Genomic DNA, 23,282 nt, shown 5'->3' with positions numbered 1-23,282 from the left:
GATCCAGTTATTTACACGTCTGGAGTTACATACCCTTCCGCAGACTACATCTTGTGTTAACATGTATAATTACTATCAAATTCATATTTCATATATTGTTACTTAGAACACAATAGCACTATGAAATACACTTCCTCGCAGAATAACTGAACTCAATAATCATACACTGCTTTAAAGTAAGGTAAATTTTCATCTGTAACATTTTCTTGATAAAGTTTCCTTCTTCTGTCAAAATCTTTATCAGGTATGGGTGAAACAAATCAGAACAAACGACTTCATTTTCAGAACATAAACAGATACATCAGACCGTGACGTTCAAGTTTACTTTATAATCAGCGTTATCTATCTATGGCTGTCATGCTGTGTTAGTCTTATGTTTTTAGATCTTTCAAAATATACTATATATATATACAATATAAACTAATCATTTGATAAGGAAAAAGGAAAATATCTTCCCGAAGTTGACACAACTTCGGCGAAACTTCCTCTTTTTTTTCACACTAAGCAATTATCACGGCTTCAAAAGTAAATAGTCTCCTTTTTGGGGGAACGATTTTTTTTCCCTTTGACAAAGATTAACCTTAACAGTATTCAAGCCGCCGTTGAGGTATCTATTTACTGATTTTACGATTTTTATTGTAAATATATAAAAGTACCTGATTATACATAAAGAGAAAGTATATATTGAAAAAAAAAATCATTTAGTCGAAAAATTAAGAAATCAGTAGCTTTTACCCTTTGCTGACATTTCTTGGTAACCGATATTAAAGACCATGGGAATGTTTATTTTTAAGCAGGTATAAACACTAGTAAATTATGTGAATCTAATTAAAGGTGTGATTTACATTTTACGCGATTTTCCTGGTTGCTATTAACAAGTCTCAAATGACGACATTGCCCTTGTATATATGATCGTGCATTATATCATGTGCTTCCGATGCCATGTCACAATGTAATGAGTGTTGATTTCAAAGCCTCGGGATCATTTTTATGTTTCGTTGGCTACTTGTATTTCCATGAAGTCATTACTCTTTTGCGTGTGATATCAATTTCAGTTTGTCACCAACAATTCATTCAAGTCTCACAGGTTTCTTGATATTTCATAAGAATAAGCAATTGCAAATTACCGAAATTAATAAAGTAAATCAAACCTCGCCTATTGTGGTATTGTTTATATGTTGTTTTAATGATGCATGAGATTTCCTCTTATTCTCATATGTTGCTCATACCTTTTGTTATTTTGTTGAGATGATCCCTTTTGTCAATGTCGGTTAGCTTGAACCTGTTTTGAGCCTCCGGTTTGTTAAAGGGGCTGAGTCCCTTTCCTAGCAATGTTTCAATATCCAGGAACTGACGAGATTGAACATTTATGTGCAATCGTCTAACCAGTTTAAACTTTCTTTCACTTTGTAACATCAATATCGGGAGCTATAGATCATTAACTGAAAGCAATGTCGACGTACCTTTTCAAACATAAATAGTCTCACGAGCTGCACATGCCGTATCGTTGTTACTCATGGGTGGACTCTTACCTCGATCCCCTATCCCTTCCCTATCCTCCCCAGTCCCCAGTTTCCATAGTTTGCGGAAAAGTTGATTACTTTCCTTTCGTGACTATGACATTAGTTTGTAACTTCCATAATAAAACTTCGGTTATAACTGCCATGTTAATCTTCCATAATAATCTTCCATAATAAAAGTTGCCCATGGTATAAGTTGTAAAGTAACCTTAACTCCTAACCTCAACGTCGTAAAGAAACACTTCCTTGATTAAGATGTTTGTCGTTTACATTTTAATCTATGTTAACATATTTATATGTCTTTAACATCATAAGTAATTAGGCTAATTATCAAGTCGTGTACAACTTGCCAGAGCTCATTTCTTCTTTCAAACAAGAACAGTTGTATAACTATATTCAAACACAGTAATTCAACAATAAGAGGGAAGAACACTTAAGCTGTCCGTTGTCCTTGCTAAACTGATGGGGGACTACTAGAATTATATGAGGCGTCTCTGGTGTAACCTGTAGGCGTTTACTACTCTAATGAGTTCAGTGGGAAAGCTTTTTTCTTGCATCTAAATGAACATATAAACCACAGTTTATTGCTCATGATGTCATCAACATTAATGATTTCTTGTGTTATGATGTCATCGTTATAATAGAAACATCATCAGTTATCAGGAGGATGACAATAATTAATATAAAGATTTTATCGACTAAAGTTTTCAATATTTGACTTAAGTAAGTAATAACAGTTTGCATTTGAACGTGGAGAAGTTTAGAAAGGGGGCAGTTTGGTAAATCAAAATTGACGGTGTGGGGTGTTGCTGTTATTGTTTCCTTGGGAGAGGATGGGGTGAGGGTGGGGTAGGTGAAACATCGGATGGATTTCAATTGCGGTGTGGGCAATCGACTTACTAAAAGGGGCAGCTGTTAACGTCCTATAAATGAGACTCAGCGAATTACTATACAGACAAAAACCAAACTAGCATAATGCAAAGTATATACAGACCACAAAGGAAGCATATGCAGACCACATAGAACCTATTCTCAATACCAGTTGTAAATTGTTATATATGAACAGCACGGGTAAACACTTTTCAACGAGTTGTTGCTGAATTTTAATGATAAATTTTCAATAGAATAGAATAGAATTATATAGAATAAAAATATATTGAGAAGATCGGGTATCACCTTGGGATGTCGTAGGTAAAAAATCATGAAAATTTCACACGACACTTAGACCCGTTCGGATATAAGAACTTGATCTAGCGAAAGAGTAATATTTATAATTTGTCTCCTGAATTAAAGTTGGTTTCATTCTGATGTCACTGGGTTAAAGGTCATGATGTTATTTTATGGATAGACCTGTGTCATTTGCTGATGTAGGCGTTTTACGTCTTGTTGATATTATGCTCTGTATGTGATTGTTTGATAAATGTCACCTTGAAACAGTCAGATCGGTGGATTGCAATACAGAATGTCACTTTTTCGATTCACCCTCACGTCAAAGTGACAGAAACTGACGTCAAATGTTTATTCAGGTTGGTCCTGACACTTTAATGTGAGTTTCTCTGTTTTCATCGGAAGGAAGATACTTTTAAATGTAAATTCAATATGCCACTCTGAGAGGCCCTGATTTTCACTCTCCCTCTTTCTTACGTTCTTTTCTCTTCATTCTCTCCTTTCATACTTCAAATGATGAACATGTTAAGAATACTTAGCTGAATACTTATCTTCTAATGTTTAAAACAACATAAGGAATCAAATGAAGTGACCGTTGATACTTCAAGAAACTTGAAAGGGTATATATATATATATATATATATATATATATATATATATATATATATATAAATATATATATATATATATATATATATATATATAGTAGTATATATATATATAGTAGTATATATATATATAGTAGTATTATATATCGTAGTAAGTTGGAAAATCCAGAACAGTGAAAAACTTCCAGCCTCAACCGGGATTCGAACCCGGGCCTCCCGCTTTATATGCGGACACCCTAACCACCCAGAGGTTCGAAACCGGTGAGGAAGGTCGTAATTCTACTGTAAGTGTTTGTCACCTGTGTCGAACAATACTAGTTCTGTTTTTGGTGACATATTTTGCCTTACTCTACAGATCAAACATGATGCTAACCAACTCGTAATAATTTGTGATTCCTAAAGCCGGATCTCGAAAGAGATACTTTGAACAGACTTTATGTTAATGAATTGGGGTTAAACGACTAAGGCAAATGAATATATATATATAATTGAAATCGTAGTAAGTTAGAAATCCGGAACAGTGAAGGAACTTCCAGCCTCGCCCGGTATTCGAGCCCGGGCCTCCCGTTTCATATGCGGACACCCTAACCAACTAGGCTAGGGACGATGATTGAATGTCCAGAGGTTCGAAACCGGTAAGGAAGGTCGTAGTTTCAATGTAGGCATTTTTAACCTGCATCGAACAATGCTAGTTCTGTTTTGGTGACATATTTGGCCTTACTGTAGAGATCAATCATGATGCAAACCAACTCGAAATCATTTGTAATTCCTAACAGGTGACAAATGCTTAAAGGAAGAATAATATAAATCAATAGCCCAACAAAATCTGCGCCAGCCACCAACAAATCCCCCCACCCCTTCCCCGCTCCTCCATATTTTTCATACACGCGTACCAAATAATCTCCAAGACCTTAAAGTCGAAAATTGGCACTTTAGCAGTAACTAATAGATTGGAGTTAGAGCTTGATGAAAATTCATCATGTATCGCAACGTATATTCGAAAAACGTGTACTATGTGACCACAGAACTAACTTACAAAACAAAATGTATGGAAATATTCCCATTTTGTTGCATTTGCATAGAATCAGATATCAACCGTTACGTTTTACCGACATTTATGTATGAACAGAGATAGCCCATTCTTCACCAGTCGTTTTTTTTTTGCGAATGCGTGGTTAATTTTTTTTTTTTTGTGGTTATGATGTCTATGAAAAGACACATTCTTAAGAAATATTGCTAACGGTCGCTCTGATAAATGTCAAACCAGCCGTCCTAAAATCTAGAATCGTGAATTACGAAATAATTTTTTTGATAAGCTTTGACAAGACTATCGCAGTAAAAATGTCAGTTACGTGACGTTAATGATTAGGGAGACAGATGTGTGTGTTACATGGAGTTTTTTTTAAGCCGAGAAAAAAGCTTAACAGGTATCTTCAGTTTGGTTCTTTCCAATAATCATAGTTAAAAGCTCACTATATAAGTAAAAGGAGGGAAAATTATTATGATAAGTCACGCAAGAAGATGACTCGGTTAGGTCCATATGACACAAAAAGTGTTACGCAATTAAGTTGAAAGAAACTTTACAATATTTCCTTCTTTTTCCTCGATTACTGCAATATTTAGACTAGAAAGTATGCTAAATTGGACACAAACCACAACCATCATCTTTTAGCTTAGGAGACAGATATCTATATGACGATCAACTCCATCAAACAGCTAAGAAAAACCTTGCTCCGATTGGGAGTTAATCTAGTTTAAAAAAAACAGACATATTTTCAAGGTAAATGTCAAAGTTGACATTCAAACCAATGGCATTATTGAATTACGCTATGAGGTTCAAAGGTTTACATTTATCATTTACAAATCCCTTCTTCATAACAGAAAATAAACAATGAAATAAAGAAAATTGTGGCTCGATAGTGTCATATTTGGACATGATCAAGTCTACACGATATATGTGTGTGAACTTGTTTTCTCTTCTGTCTGAGGACTTGAACAAAGGAATTCCAAGTCCTCAGATGTATAACAAAACAAATCACCGCGTCCTCAGAAGAATTCTTTTGTTCAGAGGTATTGTTATGGTTAGCGTAAGTGGATTTGTTTCCAGAGTCAATTTGGGAGGCTGGAAAAATAGTGATGGGATCGGGAAAATATTGTGTATGTGAAAAGTGAACAGAGGGGGAAAGGGGGGGGGCTCGGTGACTTCATTGCCACCCTGGGCCTGGCCTGGCCTGGCTCTCAAGACCCCTGAATAGGACATCATATAATTTTATGAATGGGGTATTTTAATGAATCCATCCAAATCCCAAGTACTGTTTTTTGTTATCAGGTATACTATATTCATGTTGATTAAATACTAATTGTCTGCCGCGTGGTCTTGGAAACTGATATTTTTAATGATGACGTCACAATTACTGTCACGATATTTGCACATTTTTTTTTTACTTGCCTCCGATTACTTCTATTGAAATATTTACAGTAAGGCGTGTGATTTATAGAGTTTGTGCAAAGACGCCACAGTTTCCTTAAAAATACGTTGCGTGAAACCATATACCTGAAGAGAACCGTATCACTAATATCGTATATTAACTTTTTCATCGTCACGATGGCATAACTTTGGCTCTTCAATTTCCTCACAACTTCTATTTAAAAAAAAAGAAGGAAACTCCTCTACAAATGTGATGCTTGTCGTCTCTACTTCAAAATTAAAACTTTACATTTGTGAAATTCCAAAATATTATTTGAACTCAAGAGGGAGAGAGAGGCAGAAACTCTTCTCCTTCTTCGCTTTGCCTGAGGCTAACCCTTGTGCCACTTTGAAATATGATTAACGTAAGCTGATATCTACCACTTACCGAAGACACGAAAACTAGCTATCTATTCAGCCGTTATTAATCACATTTAACGCCGACAATATTTGGATATGTTTTAGTGGGAACGAGTCAAGATCCCGTCGCCGGAACCATTACCACTAGTAGAGATGGCAGACGGAATCCGTAAATAGTTGCTTTCTTTTCCTTAAACTTCTTTTTTCAAAAAGAGAAAAATTAAAGATACTGAAAATAAAAGATAAAGAGCCTACATAAGTTTATTTTCACATCTTTATGTCTGTGTCATAATCAGACGTGACTTGATAAACGATGATGGAGTGGTTGGATTGCGAAGCATAAATGATAAATTTTCATTTCCCTCGTGTTGGTAGGTTGTCACGAAAGCAGTACAAGTCGACGACTTATGGCCTACTTAATTTTGAAATAAGAGAGGCAAAATTGAGAAGTAGTATGAGTTATCAAATTATATCAAAGTATATCAAATTTCTTGTGATTGTCACAATTTGACCAAGAAACTTTTTGCTTGTTTGTTTTTAAATCGACCAATGACAGTCCTTGTTTCATCAACTAATATAATAGATTAACCCATATTCTGAAATTTATTTATACCTATCATATTAACAAATGTTTTATTTCTAGTTTCCATCGAAGTAGCCAAGTGTCGAAAAGTGAATTTAGAATATAATCTTTCAATTTAATAAACGTTTTAAATACCAGACTGAAGACGACACGAGTAATACGTTTGTTAACACTAATGAGTAAAACATTTGTTGTATATTAACAATAAATAAACCCAAAACTTAACTAAAATAATTAAGTTTTACGGAATCCTATTGATGTAGAAGCTGAAGTAGTTGATCAAATTATTACTTTCATTAGTCGGTTGGCTTTGGCGTCTTATTGATTATCGAAAAAAGGTTATATGGGATTATCGATTATGATATTAGTGGAATGGACAAGCCTAGAACATAATCGAATTTAGGATTGAAATTTGAAATCTTTGCAATTGAGAGATTGGTTTTAATATATGTTTTAATGTTAATATCGAAATAAATGTTCGCCCAAAAAAAAAAAAAACAGGAAGGGCAAAAGAAAAACAACAAGCAACAAAATAGCCCAACTTTGAAAATCAAATCAAAATATAAATAATATATTAATAAAAGTAAATAAAAATAAAAGAAATCACCTGAAGTTGACATTGACAAAATGTACCATGACGTCAGCTATATATATTGCTATTTTATTTTAATCAATGAAATAATCTTTCCAAGTGTTACACTCTTTCAAATTTCTCTAATTTCACGTTTTGTAAATTTTACTGAGTCCGAATCCGAATCTCGACCTGTACTTTTAATCTACTGGTACTCTTCATTAAATCCATCAGATATCTAATAATTTTATTTTTCAAGTTATTTACAGTAAACTTCCCATCTTGAAGCGCTTACCTGATATAACAAACTTTCCTTGATAATTTTGCTTTGTTATTTTTGTTATATTAATTATATATATATATGTATCATATATATATATATATAATATCGTGTATACTGTACGGATATGATTTGCCAAGCTAATTATTAAATACATGTTTTCCCAAACTCTCTTGTCTAAATTTAAAAGTTTTGTTAGAAGTATATAAATAATTTTGTAATTTGTGACGTAATTCGGAATTTCTTCACTCGAAAACTATCGGTAAGTACTGAATATCTTAGTTCATCAGAAACCACATATACATAAAATTTATATAAAAATCCGAACACATAACTATACGAAAGTTCCTACCTTGGGAAAAGGACAAAACTGAAAACTCTCCTTTCCAAATTCTCTTCTCCACCCAACCTCTACCCCCCCCCCCCCCCCCGCCCACCACGAATTATTGTGATGTGAATCTGTTCACGTGTGATTATTACTCATGCATCTAGCCTAAGGATGTATCTAAGTCTATAGCCCCAAGTCGTTACTTTCACACACCTATAGCATTGGAAACTGACTGGTTGGTATTTCTGGAATTCCGTGTATTTAGATCAGCAATGTGAAACACTTAAAGCAGACTGCTCGGTTTCTCTTACCGCCCTGCGTCACGCTACGAAACCATTCATTACTGTAGAGTCGATATATCTCTTAAGAACAGTCGCCCAATATAGAGCATGGACACGGAAATATAAGAACACGTTTGTAAACTAGAACTACATTTGCCTGCAAATACGCAGTATTGTATTGTATTAGGAAGCACTTTTCGGCTGTTCATGGTGTTATTTTTTTGGCGGATAACACACCAGGGAGTGTAGTCATGTAGGTACCTAGTACAAGGTGACGGCGCTTGTGAGCGCCGTGACAGGCTCAGAATAAGTTGCCTACACAGTTAGCTTCTGAAATTGCAAATGTAAAGAGACCATATGAAGCATTTCAGTTTCAACGTTCAGTCATGTAGGTATCGTTTACTTGGCAAATAATGCCAATATTGTAGCGCGCACGCGCACTGCAATAAATACGTAAAAATTATAAGACACCGTTTCGATGGGGCTTTATAGTATGGTCAAATATTATTATGCTTTGCTATTTTTGGATTGCACAAAATTGCACAAAGAAATATGTTAATATAAAGACATATTATAAACAATTTTGTCACAATAATATGGTCTTTGAATAATTATTATAAAGGACTTCGTAAGCCCAATTGAACAATGTAGATTTCATATGAATCAGATAAAAAAAACGGACCATTCTACCCTTTTTAAATAATGACCCCGTGAAAGATTATGTTATGCTAAAATGGTCACTATATATTTATATATACTTCACAATATTCCCCCTCTTTACCCATGGCTCAAACGTCCTTGGAAACTTTTACTTGGATACATTTGTATTCATCTCCTTAAGACACCTTTACCAATATAATACCAATCTATTATACACATTCAAGGACAGTAAAACGCGTACAGGTTCATCTAGCAGTTACCATAGTATATGCTCAATTAGACTAATGCGTAAGTCGTGCTATCGGCTTGTGTTCAGATTGAATGGACCATCTTTGTTTTAAAACGTGCATTTTCTGTCCAAAGCGTAGACAGCATCTCGGAGACAAGTTCTGTTGATGCTTTATTATGTTCATGAGTAAACTTCATTGGGTTATGCGATGTGAATTTGTACCATTCTGGGGAGAAGAGAGAATAGGCTTTTCATGGGGTCAAATTTATCGTTAATTTTTTTGTGGTCAAGGATAACTGTTTATGTATTAAAATACAAATAGAAAGTGATCAAAGGCGGTAATAAATTTACAGCAAGACTAAAAGTTTAACAAAGTTTCAGGAACCTTTTTAAGAAGCACACACGCACACACGAGACACGAGACACACACACGACATAGGCTATGCAAAAGGAATGTATTCTGTATATTATGACAGAAAATTTGGCAAAGCAAAATATTAAAGAAAGAAAAGCCTACAAATATTTACAGAAACCAACAAACTTAGATGCAGGCTATATACAACACTACAATATTCCACATCTCAGTATTGCAGTTATTTTCTTAAGTGAATCTAGGGCTATTTTGTTGTTGTTGTTATAAGTTCAAGTTCTGTGGAATCTCTACATCTTTGTAAACAAATTGTTTTTCGTGATGGAACTCAAGAAGGAACCCGTCGAAAGTAAAGACGTTTACAAAATATGAAAATATGGACTCACACGTTCTGTTATAAAGATATAAGTACAAAAACCAACGCACCCACACGCATGCAGCCAACCTCTTTCAGGACGTGTTTAAAACCATCGACGGTGCAATATTTGTTTCCCTGTAAAATATGAGCAATAGTGGTCGATAATTCATTATACATAAAAATGTGTGGCGTTTTAAGGGATGGGAATTTGAGAGGCATGAGCCGGAGAGAGGAGGGAAGGAAAAAGTTTTCTTCTAGCGAGACATGAATTTCAGCATATAGTCAGACCTATTTAAAAATATGAAAAATTCAAATTCTGTGATAAAAAAAGTAGAGGATTTAAAACGATCAAAATATTATAACAAATTACTCAACACTCTTAGCTCACTTTTTATTTGGCTGATCATTTCTTTCCTGGATCAATATTAACATTTTGTTGGGTAACTGTGATGACGTCATATTAAATTTGATTTAAAAATCCCCTCTCCCCTCTCCCCTCTCCCCTCTCCCCTCTCCCCTCTCCCCTCTCTCCTCTCCCCTCTCCCCTCTCCCCTCTCCCCTCTCCTTTCTTATCATTTAACTTTTTATTTTCATATTTTTATTTTCTTGCAGAACGAGCGTAATCAAGTCATGACCACTAGTTTGTGGGTAAGACAGGTAAGCTGATTGGTTTCTTGAAAAGCTGATTTAAAGGTCGTGATCATTTGTATATCTAAGCGTGGGCGTCCATTTCTGACGTTAGGTGAGGGGGGGGGGGAGTGCGAGGCCATACTCCCACTGTCTTTTGTAGCCAATTTGTCCATCGAACTCGTAAACGTAGACATAAGAAATTGTTTGCTGCGTTATTCGCAAACCTCAAAAACAATACAAGTTTTAACGCTAAATCTGTTCTACTTATTCCGATGTGAATACTATGACTTCCAGGGTTTAATTACTGTGGCATTTGACGTATCAAGATAAATTTGATCTATTGTGGTAATATCTTAAAAGCTCTTTAGAATAATCCGGTTCCACAAGGACTAGTATAACACCTACGCTTCTTTTACAATGTAAAATCGCAAATGGAAGAAGCCTTCTCATTATAGGGAACATCAGACATGACATTAAGCCCAGAATAGGCCTGCAATCCAATAAATCAGTTAATAACGATTGTCTAACTTAAACATACCATTTTAATGCAATTACGATCAGTGCATGCTGCATCTCAACATCGCCTTTAATGTCCGATAAATTTGCCTTTTCAAAGATGAAGTTAGCTGAAAACTATCAATTAACATGTTCCGAGAATTCAAGTATGATACCGGAGGCTATTCAACCAAATTGGTTGAATTCGTTAGGGTAGCACATAGAACACAAAGTCACTTCCTCAGAGGCAACGCAACAGTTACTAATTGAAATTAAAATCGTAGTGTTGATTGTACCCGGTTGTTTGCACGCTATCGGGCAATGGATTGGCTTATATCAGACCAAAGTTTGACACTTGTGAGATCTATAATTTCAGAACATGCACCATGGTTTATTAAGTGCCCCTTTTGGTGTTCCATACAGTTACGTCACCGGACCCCATTTTTTTTGGCACTTTCTCGTTCCCTTTCAGACTAGTCTTATGAATATATTAATACAGTCTTTTCTTTTTCATATACTATCCCGGGTACCCGCCAACTTTTCCAGGGCACAATTCCCCAGGTCACTCTTCATCTCTTCCCTGTCCCCTTCTTATCCTCGGGCCACCTAACTAACCCCAGGTCCCGGGAATATAGCCCACCTCTGGCACCCCTCTAGTCAGTCCTCTCCATACTACACAAAACGTGGTTGCTCATTTCTCACTCTCGTTCAGAGATAAATCATTATCCACTTTTTTTAGTTACAATATTATCATAAACAGTATATAGTGTTAAGATTGTCAAATATATTTACAGTTGGACAATAACTACTGAATTTCTTAATTTAATTCCATCCGTTTTGTATATTTCTCGCACAGCACCATCTTTCTATATTCAACGAAGAAAATATACATTTTCTTTGTTTTTACAGACTATAGAAGCCGTTAAAGGTTTCTGTTGTATAGTAATATACGCAATAATTAGATCAGCCAGTATTAACCTGATATTCTGATATCCAATTATTATCTTTTTCCCCTAGACTTTTAATAAATGCATGCAAACTTACCCATGTAATGTATCTACCGAGGTTGAAAAAAAAAACCAATCTATTTACAAGAAATATTAGCTAGGGTGTGAAATTCTCTAGGGATATTTCGTGACATAGATTCAGTTTTTGAATGATGATACTTTCATGCTTAAAGTGTCTTCGCGCAACTGGTACAGTTTGCAACTTATTACAAGAAGATATAGGTACTAAATATTACTTTGTGAGATCAATCAAATATTTTGACTGTTAAAGATCAGGAAATATAAAAGTATGTATAAGTACATCAACAGGAGTACACTCCCTGGGCAAATATGAACAATTTGAAATAATCAGAGACATTTATTACTAGAAACGGAATTCGAACCACTGACTTCTGAGCAATTATTGTATTCTACCGACTGGGGGTTACCCAGGCAATCCTGTTAACGGACCCATTTCTGGCACTCTCCAGATCCTTTTTGCTTTTCGTAAGAATATGATAAAAATGAGCTTGCATGACCCTGTGTCCCATATTTTCCTCCCGCTCTCCATCCTTTGCAGGGCCCCTAATTGATCAGGGACCCCTCTCATCAGGCATGACTCTAGTTGTTATCATGATTTCTGTCTCCACAGTAGGCCTACTTAACGTTCAAATAATTAAATGACATTATCTATACAGAATGATGTCTTAGATTAATCGCAGTTTTCCTCGGTCAATACTTAAAGTCATGTCAAGTCATGCCATATCATGACATTTCGTTTCACTATATTTCATGTATTTTTTTTCATTTCGTTTCACGATATTTCATTGTATTTCTTCTCATTTAGTTTCACTTTACCCCATTCTATTTCTTCTCATTTAGTTTCACTATATTTCATTATATTTCCTTTCAATTCGTTTCACTATATTTCATTTTATTTCTGTTCATTTCGTTTTACTATATTACACTTTATTTCACTATATTTCACTTATTTCTTTACATTTCATTTCATTATATTTCTTTTCATTTCGTTTCACTATAATTCACTATATTTCAGTGTATTTCTTTGTATTTCATTATAATTCTTTTCACTTTGTTTCACGAGATTTGATTGTACCTCGTTTCATGTCATTTCATTTTTTTGTACCATTACAGAAATGGATAGACTACAGACTGACCTGGGATCCAGAAGAATATGAAGGGCTTAAGAGAGTTCACGTACCTATAAGTTTCCTTTGGAAACCAGATATTTTACTATACAACAAGTGAGCAAATCTAAATTAACTATAAATACATGAAATACGATCTGTTTTCGTTTTCAAAGAGGGTTCAATAGTTCAAACAGTGGAATTTTCTATGAGATTGAAAGATTTCGCCTCATTCAGTTAGTGCTTAGAATTTCAAAATAGATGGATGGGGGTTTAGTTCACGGATCAAGCACCACAGTCAGTAAGATTATTTGCGGCCCAGGAAAGTATTAATTTGTACTCTCATTCTTTATTTGATTTTACTCGAATTTAAGTCACAACTAAACATTTATAGAAAGCACTGATTTTGGAGGGAACTGAGATGCTGAACTCTGGTTGCATTCATTTTGGCTGGAGGATGCGTCTATGTATATATCAATAATCACCCTGTTGTCAGAGGTAATTGTTTTACAGGTGGCCTTAGTCGTCTGGCAACACCTTGAAATGTCACGAAGGTTCACTGTCGTCCGGATATTTAAATTTTCGATAAGGTTTCAAATTAGTTACCTTCATAGACCATGTTATCGCATTCGAAATAGGAAACGCTTGCAGGAAACGTCTGTTCATTAGTTGTTTATAATGGTGAAGGTAAGTTGTTGCCATAGAGACGACTGCTTCTTCAAGGTCGGTTACGGAAAAGGTTGCCAGTTGAAAGCCTTTGTTGCCAATTTGAATATTTATGGTTGAGCTATACCGTATATTCTGGAGATTATAAATATGGATTTGTCAACAGAATGAAAATACTTGTATCAATATTCTATCGTCAGATATCGCTCCAACTTTCATCAAATTTGAACAGCAGCGGGACTTTAAGTATGTGAGGTCATAGGTCATTCAAATGAGACGAGTGGTTGATTAATTATTGTTAAATAACACCCAAATCGTTCTGGTTGAATAAATGGGAGAAGGCTTGCAGTTGTCAAATTAATACGGAAAAACTGCATGTGTTCATTGAAAGAACAGGCGTTGGAGATGCGGTAGGGGGAGGGGGGAGGGGAGAGATGGGAGGTTGCAAGAGGATTCGGTGGTGACTCTTCTATGTTAACATAAACGCTTTAACTGTGGTTTTGATATAGTAATGACCAGACTGCGCCTCGACACTTATTTCCACCATGTGTTTTAACAAAACGAAACACGAAAACAAGTATAGTCTTTGCTTTCATTTCTGACAGACCATAACATACCTGTTCTTGTGATTCTTAAAGTAGTCTTTAAAGTCCGAATTTCTAATCTTCAATTGTCATATTTCTTTTTGTCTATCGTCTTTTGATGTATCTTGTCATGCTTGCTTTCGCAGTGTCGAAGGAACCTACGACGTCAGCATGTTAACTAAAGCCCTCTTGGATTATAACGGTTCCGTTTGGTGGTCACCTCCAGCGGTCTACAAAAGCTCGTGTGATATCGACGTCGAATATTTTCCATTCGACGAGCAAAACTGCTCCTTGAAATTCGGTTCTTGGACTCACGATTCCAGTCGTCTAGATTTGTTCCCAGTTCGAGTTCCCCTCGGTGATACCTATTGGAGGAATGCCGAATGGGAGATTGTCGAAATGCCTATCAGAAGGCATAAAATTTCATATCCATGCTGTGACGATCAATATGTGGATATAACATTTTATTTTGTTCTACACAGAAAGAGTCTATTCTACATTGTGACATTTGTCGTTCCGTGTGTGCTTATTACAATTCTGACCATTTTTGTATTTTACCTGCCTTCCAACTGCGGTGAAAAAGTTACACTCTGCATCTCCATCCTCCTAGCGTTGATCGTGTTCCTCCTCCTGATCGCAGATATGATCCCTCCTACATCCAAGGCGGTCCCCCTCATCGGGGTCTATCTGCTCTTCAGTATGGGCATGGTGACCGTGTCCATACTTTTGACTGTCATCGTCATACATATATTTCACCGAACACCATTGACACATACCTTAAGACCCTGGGTAAGGACCGTCTTTATCGAGATTTTACCTCCTTATATCCTCATGAAGAGACCAGCCGACTGCGAGAAAGATTTCCCTGCCTACTGCGAACCGCAGATCAGGATTGATCCACCCAAAAATGGCAACTTCACACCAAACGGCATGGACTCGCCTGCTGGTGACAGAAACTGTTTTAATCGCCGTAGTCTTCTCCTCAGTCGTTCTCCCAGTCATTACAAACGGCTGCAAAAATCGGATAGTTCACACGACGGTAACCAATCAAACATGTTATCCGTAGAAAGAGATCATGATTCTGAAGATGAGATGATGATGGATACCAATATTGATCATCACCATCATCAACGCCAGAGACCAACACAAGAACGCCAGGGCATGAACCCAAGGGTACGAGAGGGGCTCGAATATATGAATTTCATCGTTGAACGAACCAAAAATGATGACAGCGAGAAACAGGTATGTTTGTACGTTATTTCAATAAGCGTAGCTAATTTATATATATATATATATATGTATATATATATATATATATGTGTGTGTGTGTGCGTGTGTATATGTATATGTATTTTAAATATATCAAAATAGATTTATGTTAAATTTGGTTTATAGCATGATATTCTTGGGAGAAGTATCGGATGTTTTCAATGTCTCTGTTGTTACAAAATAACCGATTTGGTGGAATCTACATTAGGTTTGGGTCAGTTTGGTAAAGAACAGAACGAATTGCCATATCAAATATTTCTTCAGCGGCGGATGTGGGATTCTACAAAGGTGGGAAGGGAGTGGTCCTGTGGTCGTTTAAAACCGACTCCCGTGTCAGCTTGGAAGTCAAATAATGTAGACTGAAAATATGTATATTCTTACCTCTAAACGCATATTTGATTTTGTGTGAGGTTGAATGGGGCGTGTACTCGCATCCCTGCTTCATTGCTACCTCTGGATCCGCGCATGGCACAAAAGTGGGGAACACGGTGAAAGTGAAAACTACCAAGTGTTTGGCGGCACTCGCACCCAATCCCCTTGGGTCAAATCACGCAAAACCCTTCACATGAAGCCGTCTACATATGATTTCTAACTAGCAACAGTTAAATGTAACTAAAGCAAATATGCATCCACATTATCAAGTGGTTACAACAATTGTTTTTTTCTTTTCTGTTTTCGTTCAGATTGAGGCCGAATTTCAGTTTGTATCAATGGTGCTGGACCGAATCTTTCTGATCATTTATATAATTAGCGTGGTGTTGGGGTCACTCTGTATTCTACTATCCTCACCAGTCATATGGGAACCAGCTGATAAGCACGTAGCCCCTAAGAGGACCAGCCCAGACCAGGTTGAAATCGAGATCTACGTAGCTACCCCGAAACCCGAGACACACACTTTGACCACTTATAAGCCATCTTCATAAGAAAGCAAACTACTCTTCCAGACAGACAACTATATGCCGCCTGATATTGACACATTTAAAACTGCAATTAGCCGTGTCTGATAGTCCTATGTAAGCATGGCGATGAAGAGCCAACTACTGATATCGCATACTAAATTCGAATACAATTACTTGTCAAAGACTACATTACGCAACACTTGGCAGCACTTTATTTGACTTTTGCACTACAATACCCTTCTCTTAAATACACGCCTCACTATATGATTACATTAACTTTATTATGACTATACACTACACTGTATGCATTAAATTAATGATAAATTGACTTCACTTTTCACTACACATAACACTTCTCTGCATTACGGTGTATTGCTCTACACTGCTCTGCAATCTTATAATGAGCTTACTTTTAATATTCTCTACACTACATTATAGTCCATATACGTAAGAGTTCTCTGTGCTAAAGTTCACTGTAGTACACCTCACTACACCTCACTTCACTATACTTCACTTCACTTCACTTCGCTGTATTTCACTATACTTCATTATACTTTTTCTACACTTCACTTCACTATATTTCACTATGACTTCACTACACGTCACTTCACTATACTTCACTACACTTCACTTCGCTGTATTTCACTATACTTCATTATACTTTTTCTACACTTCACTTCACTATATTTCACTATGACTTCACTACACGTCACTTCACTATACTTCACTACACTTCACTTCGCTGTATTTCACTATACTTCATTATACTTTTTCTACACTTCACTTCACTATATTTCACTATGACTTCACTACACGTCACTTCACTATACTTCACTACACTTCACTTCGCTGTATTTCACTATACTTCATTATACTTTTTCTACACTTCACTTCACTATATTTCACTATGACTTCACTACACGTCACTTCACTATACTTCACTACACTTCACTTCGCTGTATTTCACTATACTTCATTATACTTTTTCTACACTTCACTTCACTATATTTCACTATGACTTCACTACACGTCACTTCACTATACTTCACTACACTTCACTTCGCTGTATTTCACTATACTTCATTATACTTTTTCTACACTTCACTTCACTATATTTCACTATGACTTCACTACACGTCACTTCACTATACTTCACTACACTTCACTTCGCTGTATTTCACTATACTTCATTATACTTTTTCTACACTTCACTTCACTATATTTCACTATGACTTCACTACACGTCACTTCACTATACTTCACTACACTTCACTTCGCTGTATTTCACTATACTTCATTATACTTTTTCTACACTTCACTTCACTATATTTCACTATGACTTCACTACACGTCACTTCACTATACTTCACTACACTTCACTTCGCTGTATTTCACTATACTTCATTATACTTTTTCTACACTTCACTTCACTATATTTCACTATGACTTCACTACACGTCACTTCATTATACTTCACTACACTTCACTTCACTTCAGTTCACTACACTTCACTACACTACACTACACTACACTTCACTAAGGTTATCTACTGTACCTTCAGTTCACTACACTACACTTCACTTTACTTCACTACACTTCACTAAGGAAATCTACTGTACCTCGCACCTCGTAGCACAACTCTGTACTAATCCAAAACTGCTTTGCCGCAGGACTTACGTCACACTTGACTTCACCACTTAACACTGTTCTACTTTCTGATTTTCGTTCAGTTTACAAAATAAATGCCTATAGCGGTTCCAGATTTATTCTTTATTCTCCTCTACAAGAGGTTGTTTGTAATGCCAACAATGTAAAGCTATATCTAGGCTTTCCTAATATTTTGTATTACATCATACCTGTAATATTGTATATATGTTTAATTGCGTAAGTACAATATAACTAACCTTGCATGGAACGATAACACAGTAACATGATATAAAATGTATTCGAATGATAGAAAGAGAGTTATCATAAGCTAAAACAATAAACACGTGTGTGAATACAGAAATATTGACTCTGATTAACAGCTAAACATACATACAAGAAATTGGTATATGAGTAGGTGTGTAGGAGCCGGGCCAGGGGTATTTACTACTTCATTTGCACCTCTGATGGCTGACTACATGTAGAAAGGTACATATTATGCAATATATATATATTATTGAAATCGTACTGAGTTGGAAAAGCAAGAACAGTGAAAAAACTTCCAGCCTCCACCGGGATTCGAACCCGGGCCTCCCGCTTTGTACGCGGACACACTAACCACTAGGCTATGGACGCTGATTGTATGTCCAGAGGTTCGAAACCGGCAAGGAAGGTCGTAATTCCACTGTAGGCGTTTGTCAATTACATGATTATCACGTAAATAAACCACGATGATGTGAAAAATTCAAAATTGAAAAAAAATGTAATCATCACATTTCTATGATTAGAAAGCGTGACCATTGTTTACACATCCAGTTCACACTTATCCTGCGTTCGTATCGCTATTGATCGAAAGCGTATACTTTGCAGGTGAAAATTATTTTTGCGTTCATATATCTTAATAGAAGGACATGGTATGTGTTTGCATATGGAATGTTTTTCAGATGTCACTTACAAATGGTATGTGTTTAGCGTTTTCTTTTTGAGTAACAAAAACATTCTACGTTTGTCTCTCCCGGATTAAATATGTGTTATCTTTTATGCCTGCATAGAATGAAAGTGTTTTGTGTTTATATCTGCTTATGAAAGCTATTTTGCGTGTTAAAAATAAAATGTTTACATTTACCGATTAAAATTGATTTATGCTCAAGTTTCTAGAAGTATACTTTCATCGGGAGTGCAAGCAGATCTCCTGATGCCGCCGTACACGTGTTTACATTGTTTATGCTAATTGATTAGATGCACATTGATCTTCCATCGCTGTTTGCGAACGATTTAGCAGTTGTTATCAAAATATTCATAGTAATATATGATTGATGCAAAGATATACATTAACCAGTTTGCATGTAATGTTTTACTTTTTATTGATGGCCTGCGACAATCAAAACATTTTGTTTATATTTACACTTTAACACCCTTGTGGACATACATCGCTAATAAAGGCCTTACTTATATTCTTAGTATCACTTTCCGGGAATTTGCAAATGGATTTTGGAATGGGTAGAGAGATAATTGCTCAAATGAAGAAGAACGAAAAAAAAGCTAGAGGGATGGGTTATTGGAGCACTAAAGTAGTTAGGTTTTTTTAGTTTTAATGTTAGTATATGCATGTTTCTGAAATCAGGAAAGTCAACGAAAAGTACGTGAAATTATCCTGCTAATGATGTGATGAAACATAAACCCTTCCCCCTCCCCCAATCTCCTTCCCCTATCTGTATAACATGCAAAGTGGAAATAAATCCAAGAATACTTGCCCCACATATCACACTTATAAAGCCTAAAAAAAACCCAGCTTTCCAGCGATCGGAATCAAAAGGAATTTAGGTCATGTTTTCTTTCACGTATACACTTGTCGAATATTTTGCCACAAGAGTCACAATGTCTTTCAATTGACAACGTCTCTTCTTGTCTTGGGTTCACAAAATGATTTGCATCTACATCAACTAATTAACCAAAACATTGCGTTCATTAATCATTTGTTATTTTCAAAGATGCACAAATGATACACAACGGACTAAAGGCACGAAGATGTTGCTACGTTTTTTTTTTCCAGGTTGAAGTTCAGTTATGTCTTACGTATATGCAAGACTTAAAAAGAATAGTCCAGGTCAAAATTTATTTTTTTATGTTAAAGAGGAACATACTCTAAGCATTCTGGTGAAATTTGTATTCAATTTATATGTACCGTTTTTGAGATATTGACAGTTTAGTTGCCTCCTTTCGTACCAAAAGTGAACTACTTGGAGCAAACAAGTGTGACGTCATTGTTACACACTGATAAATAATGTTTTGTTTTCCTTAAAACTTTACGTCTAATTTTATACTCCACAATTGGATGCATCCATAATGTGAATGTAACATATGTATAGTGGTGTTTATTAAACTTCACATCCCCCTGATAACCCTATCCAATCCAAGGTCAAATCAATAGACTAAAAAATACAGAATAAAACAAAACATTATTTGTCAGTGTGCAACTATCACATCAAAACTGTTTGCTTCCAGTTCACTTTTGGTAGAATATCAGATAACTTCAACTGTCAATATCTCAAAAACGGTACATATGACATTGAATGCAAATTGCACTAGAATGCTTAGATTATGTTTGTTTTTAACATATCAAAAAGACATTTCGACCTGGACTATTCTTTTAAGAGAAATTATTTAAGGTCTCGAATATTGAAAGGTTTATGACAGGAGAAACGGTTTTATTTACTTTGTTATTTAACATTTAGTTATGATAAATCCGCTGGCTCGGAATCTTGAATGTAAATAAAAATCATATTTAATTACAAGCGTTCCTCTATTAGAGAAAACAAACACGTACAAATAGGACATAATAAGTTGTCTGATTGGATTTAAATCTATCATGAGGTGCTTGTTTTATTATAAAGTTACATTTTCCTCTCGATTGTCAGTAAAACTTTATCTCATAATCTCGGATCGGTGAAACATGGATTGTTTCTACCATTCACTGATAAACTGATTTGGTTTTGTGTGAGATTCTTGTGTATTATTGCTTTACACAAGTTACTAAGTGTTTATCTACATTTGTAAACGTAAGGAACCGGATCACTTTACTGAAATGAACTTAGATGAACAGTGGTATAAACTTTAGTAAAGTAAGTGAACGTAGGCAAGCATGAGTAAGATACGTAAAACGAAAGTAAGTTTACGTGGACGGAGGTAAACCGAATTGTGGTGACTGTGAGTATAATCTGATGCAAAGAATTGTAGTTACCGTGCTTGGAGGATTGTACTGCACGTTTGTGAAGTTAGTGCGAGCAACGTAAGTGAAAATAGGCAACCTCCAGTACCTAGAATGAATTGAATTACACTTAAGTTAACGCAAGTAAACTTGAGTGAACTTTGATGAACTAAAGTAAGCCTGAGTAAATGTTAGTTTACTTAGGTAAACTGAAATAAAACATCACTTTTATTCTTCAAATTTCAAGTGAACATATTTGTTCATGGACACAATCTTTAACACTAACTAAGTGACAAGAGGCCTCTTCGAGCTCATGTAAGTAGTGTATAAATAGTTAAACCATGTGGGTAGACGTCTACTCATCTGGTTAAAAGAACAATACAAAACCGGTAAATTAATTGGATGTAACCCGTAAGGTGGGTAATTCGGTGCCAATGTTACAGAGGTTTACTTACCCTTACAGCAGCAGCTTCTTTATTTTTATTTTTTGAGAGTGAATTTGTCTTGTTCTTCTTTCTCCTGTCTTTGCCGTGCATCGATTTTGTAAATTATTTTAAAATTTGAGACAAAATAAAAATAAAAATCACGACGAACTTGTCAACCGTCCACTTTCTGTCGACACCAACCTTCTACCGTTTGGGTTGTTTCACTGTGAAAGAGTTAGGTGATCGATAATTTGAGATAATTTTTATCGATATCTATAAATTACTTATCAACAAAAGAAGGCAATAATTGATCAAACTGACACATCTCCTAACATTGAGTGTATAACAAACAAACTAACCAAGTTGAAATAAGTCAGCAGTCTAGCGATGTTATAGTTTTAGACTTGATCAAGCCTTCAATCTTGTATATAAAGGAACATTAACGTTCTTATAATTGTCCCGAGAGTCTCGGGGTGATGGTGATGAGGGTCGTGGTTGACATGATCAAACCTTTGCATTTAATGTCATACCATGCAGCATAATGGTCGTCACTGATTTAAGAGAGCCACATCTTTTGTTTTTTTCAAGCTTTCCATTTTCATTCCCTGACCATTTGAGAAAATATAAAAACAATTGACTAGAACCTGCATGTACCGACAAACGCATGGAAAAAAAATCCATAGAAACGAGAACGCAATACAAACTTGAAACAACTATATTCACTCCAAATGGGAGTTTTTACACATTTTTTTCTATTTTTATTTCTAAATGTAGATTAATTTCGTGACATTTTTAATGTTTGGAATGCATTTAGCACTCGCTTTGTTACAATAATTCGGAATACATACATTTCATCCATGTACTAAATTAATGAGGGCAGCAGAAAAAAGACAAGTGATCACGTGGTCACTACAATCACGAGGCATTAGACCTTATTACTGTTACATGCAATTCATTATATATCCATTAACGATCAAGTAACAATCCACCAAGGCTAAAACTCTCTGACTTAATTATAGTTTAGACCTACTTCCACAGCGACCTCATAAAGTACAAATTATTTCAGTTGCACACATGGGACCCTTTTCAGCGAAGACATTTTGTCTCGGTTTTTATTTACACTACTCAAGCCGCATGGACTATTTAAATCGCGATCCGGTGAAGAAAAACGGCTTAATTAAACCCCAAGCCATTGATTCGAAGGTTTTTAATTATTTAGAAACGATAATTTCTTTGACACTATACTTTAATAATCAGGCCACTTAAAAGTCTAGTTATCCTGCTCAAAAGTGTCCAATTAATTGCAACTGTGTTGGCGTGATGGCTATGGAACGCGAAGTTGGTCATATTGATTAGACAGTATACGTAATATACTGCAACAGTATCTTCGAGCGGAGTTACTAGTATATCAACTTTCCTACCAAGTATAGGAGGATGTAACAGACGTTACGGTCGCTGGACTAACACAATTAGTCGATTTTCATACCAATTGGCTGTAAAAACTTATTCCTCTAGATTCTTGTCGCCGTTTCGATTTCAAATCTTG

At 35.6% G+C, this 23,282-nt stretch overlaps 2 protein-coding genes across 2 annotated transcripts in view; both read left to right on the top strand.

The window, feature by feature from the left end:
- Nucleotides 1-21,900, top strand: part of LOC139980826 (neuronal acetylcholine receptor subunit beta-4-like) — a 40,947-nt gene extending 19,047 nt beyond the window's left edge. Inside the window, exons 3-6 of the mRNA XM_071992776.1 lie at nt 10,395-10,439; nt 13,049-13,158; nt 14,438-15,533; nt 16,244-21,900. Coding sequence (XP_071848877.1) covers nt 10,395-10,439; nt 13,049-13,158; nt 14,438-15,533; nt 16,244-16,483 — 1,491 coding nt within the window. The 3' untranslated portion in view covers nt 16,484-21,900. The remainder of the gene's footprint in view (nt 1-10,394; nt 10,440-13,048; nt 13,159-14,437; nt 15,534-16,243) is intronic.
- Nucleotides 1-23,282, top strand: part of LOC139980529 (uncharacterized) — a 290,788-nt gene that overhangs the window by 149,271 nt on the left and 118,235 nt on the right. The window lies entirely within an intron of this gene.

Source organism: Apostichopus japonicus, chromosome 15 (genome assembly GCF_037975245.1).
Source record: "Apostichopus japonicus isolate 1M-3 chromosome 15, ASM3797524v1, whole genome shotgun sequence".
NCBI lineage: Eukaryota > Metazoa > Echinodermata > Holothuroidea > Aspidochirotida > Stichopodidae > Apostichopus > Apostichopus japonicus.
The sequence above is the reverse complement of the archived record's forward strand: the minus strand, read 5'-3'. Positions and strand labels throughout refer to the sequence as shown.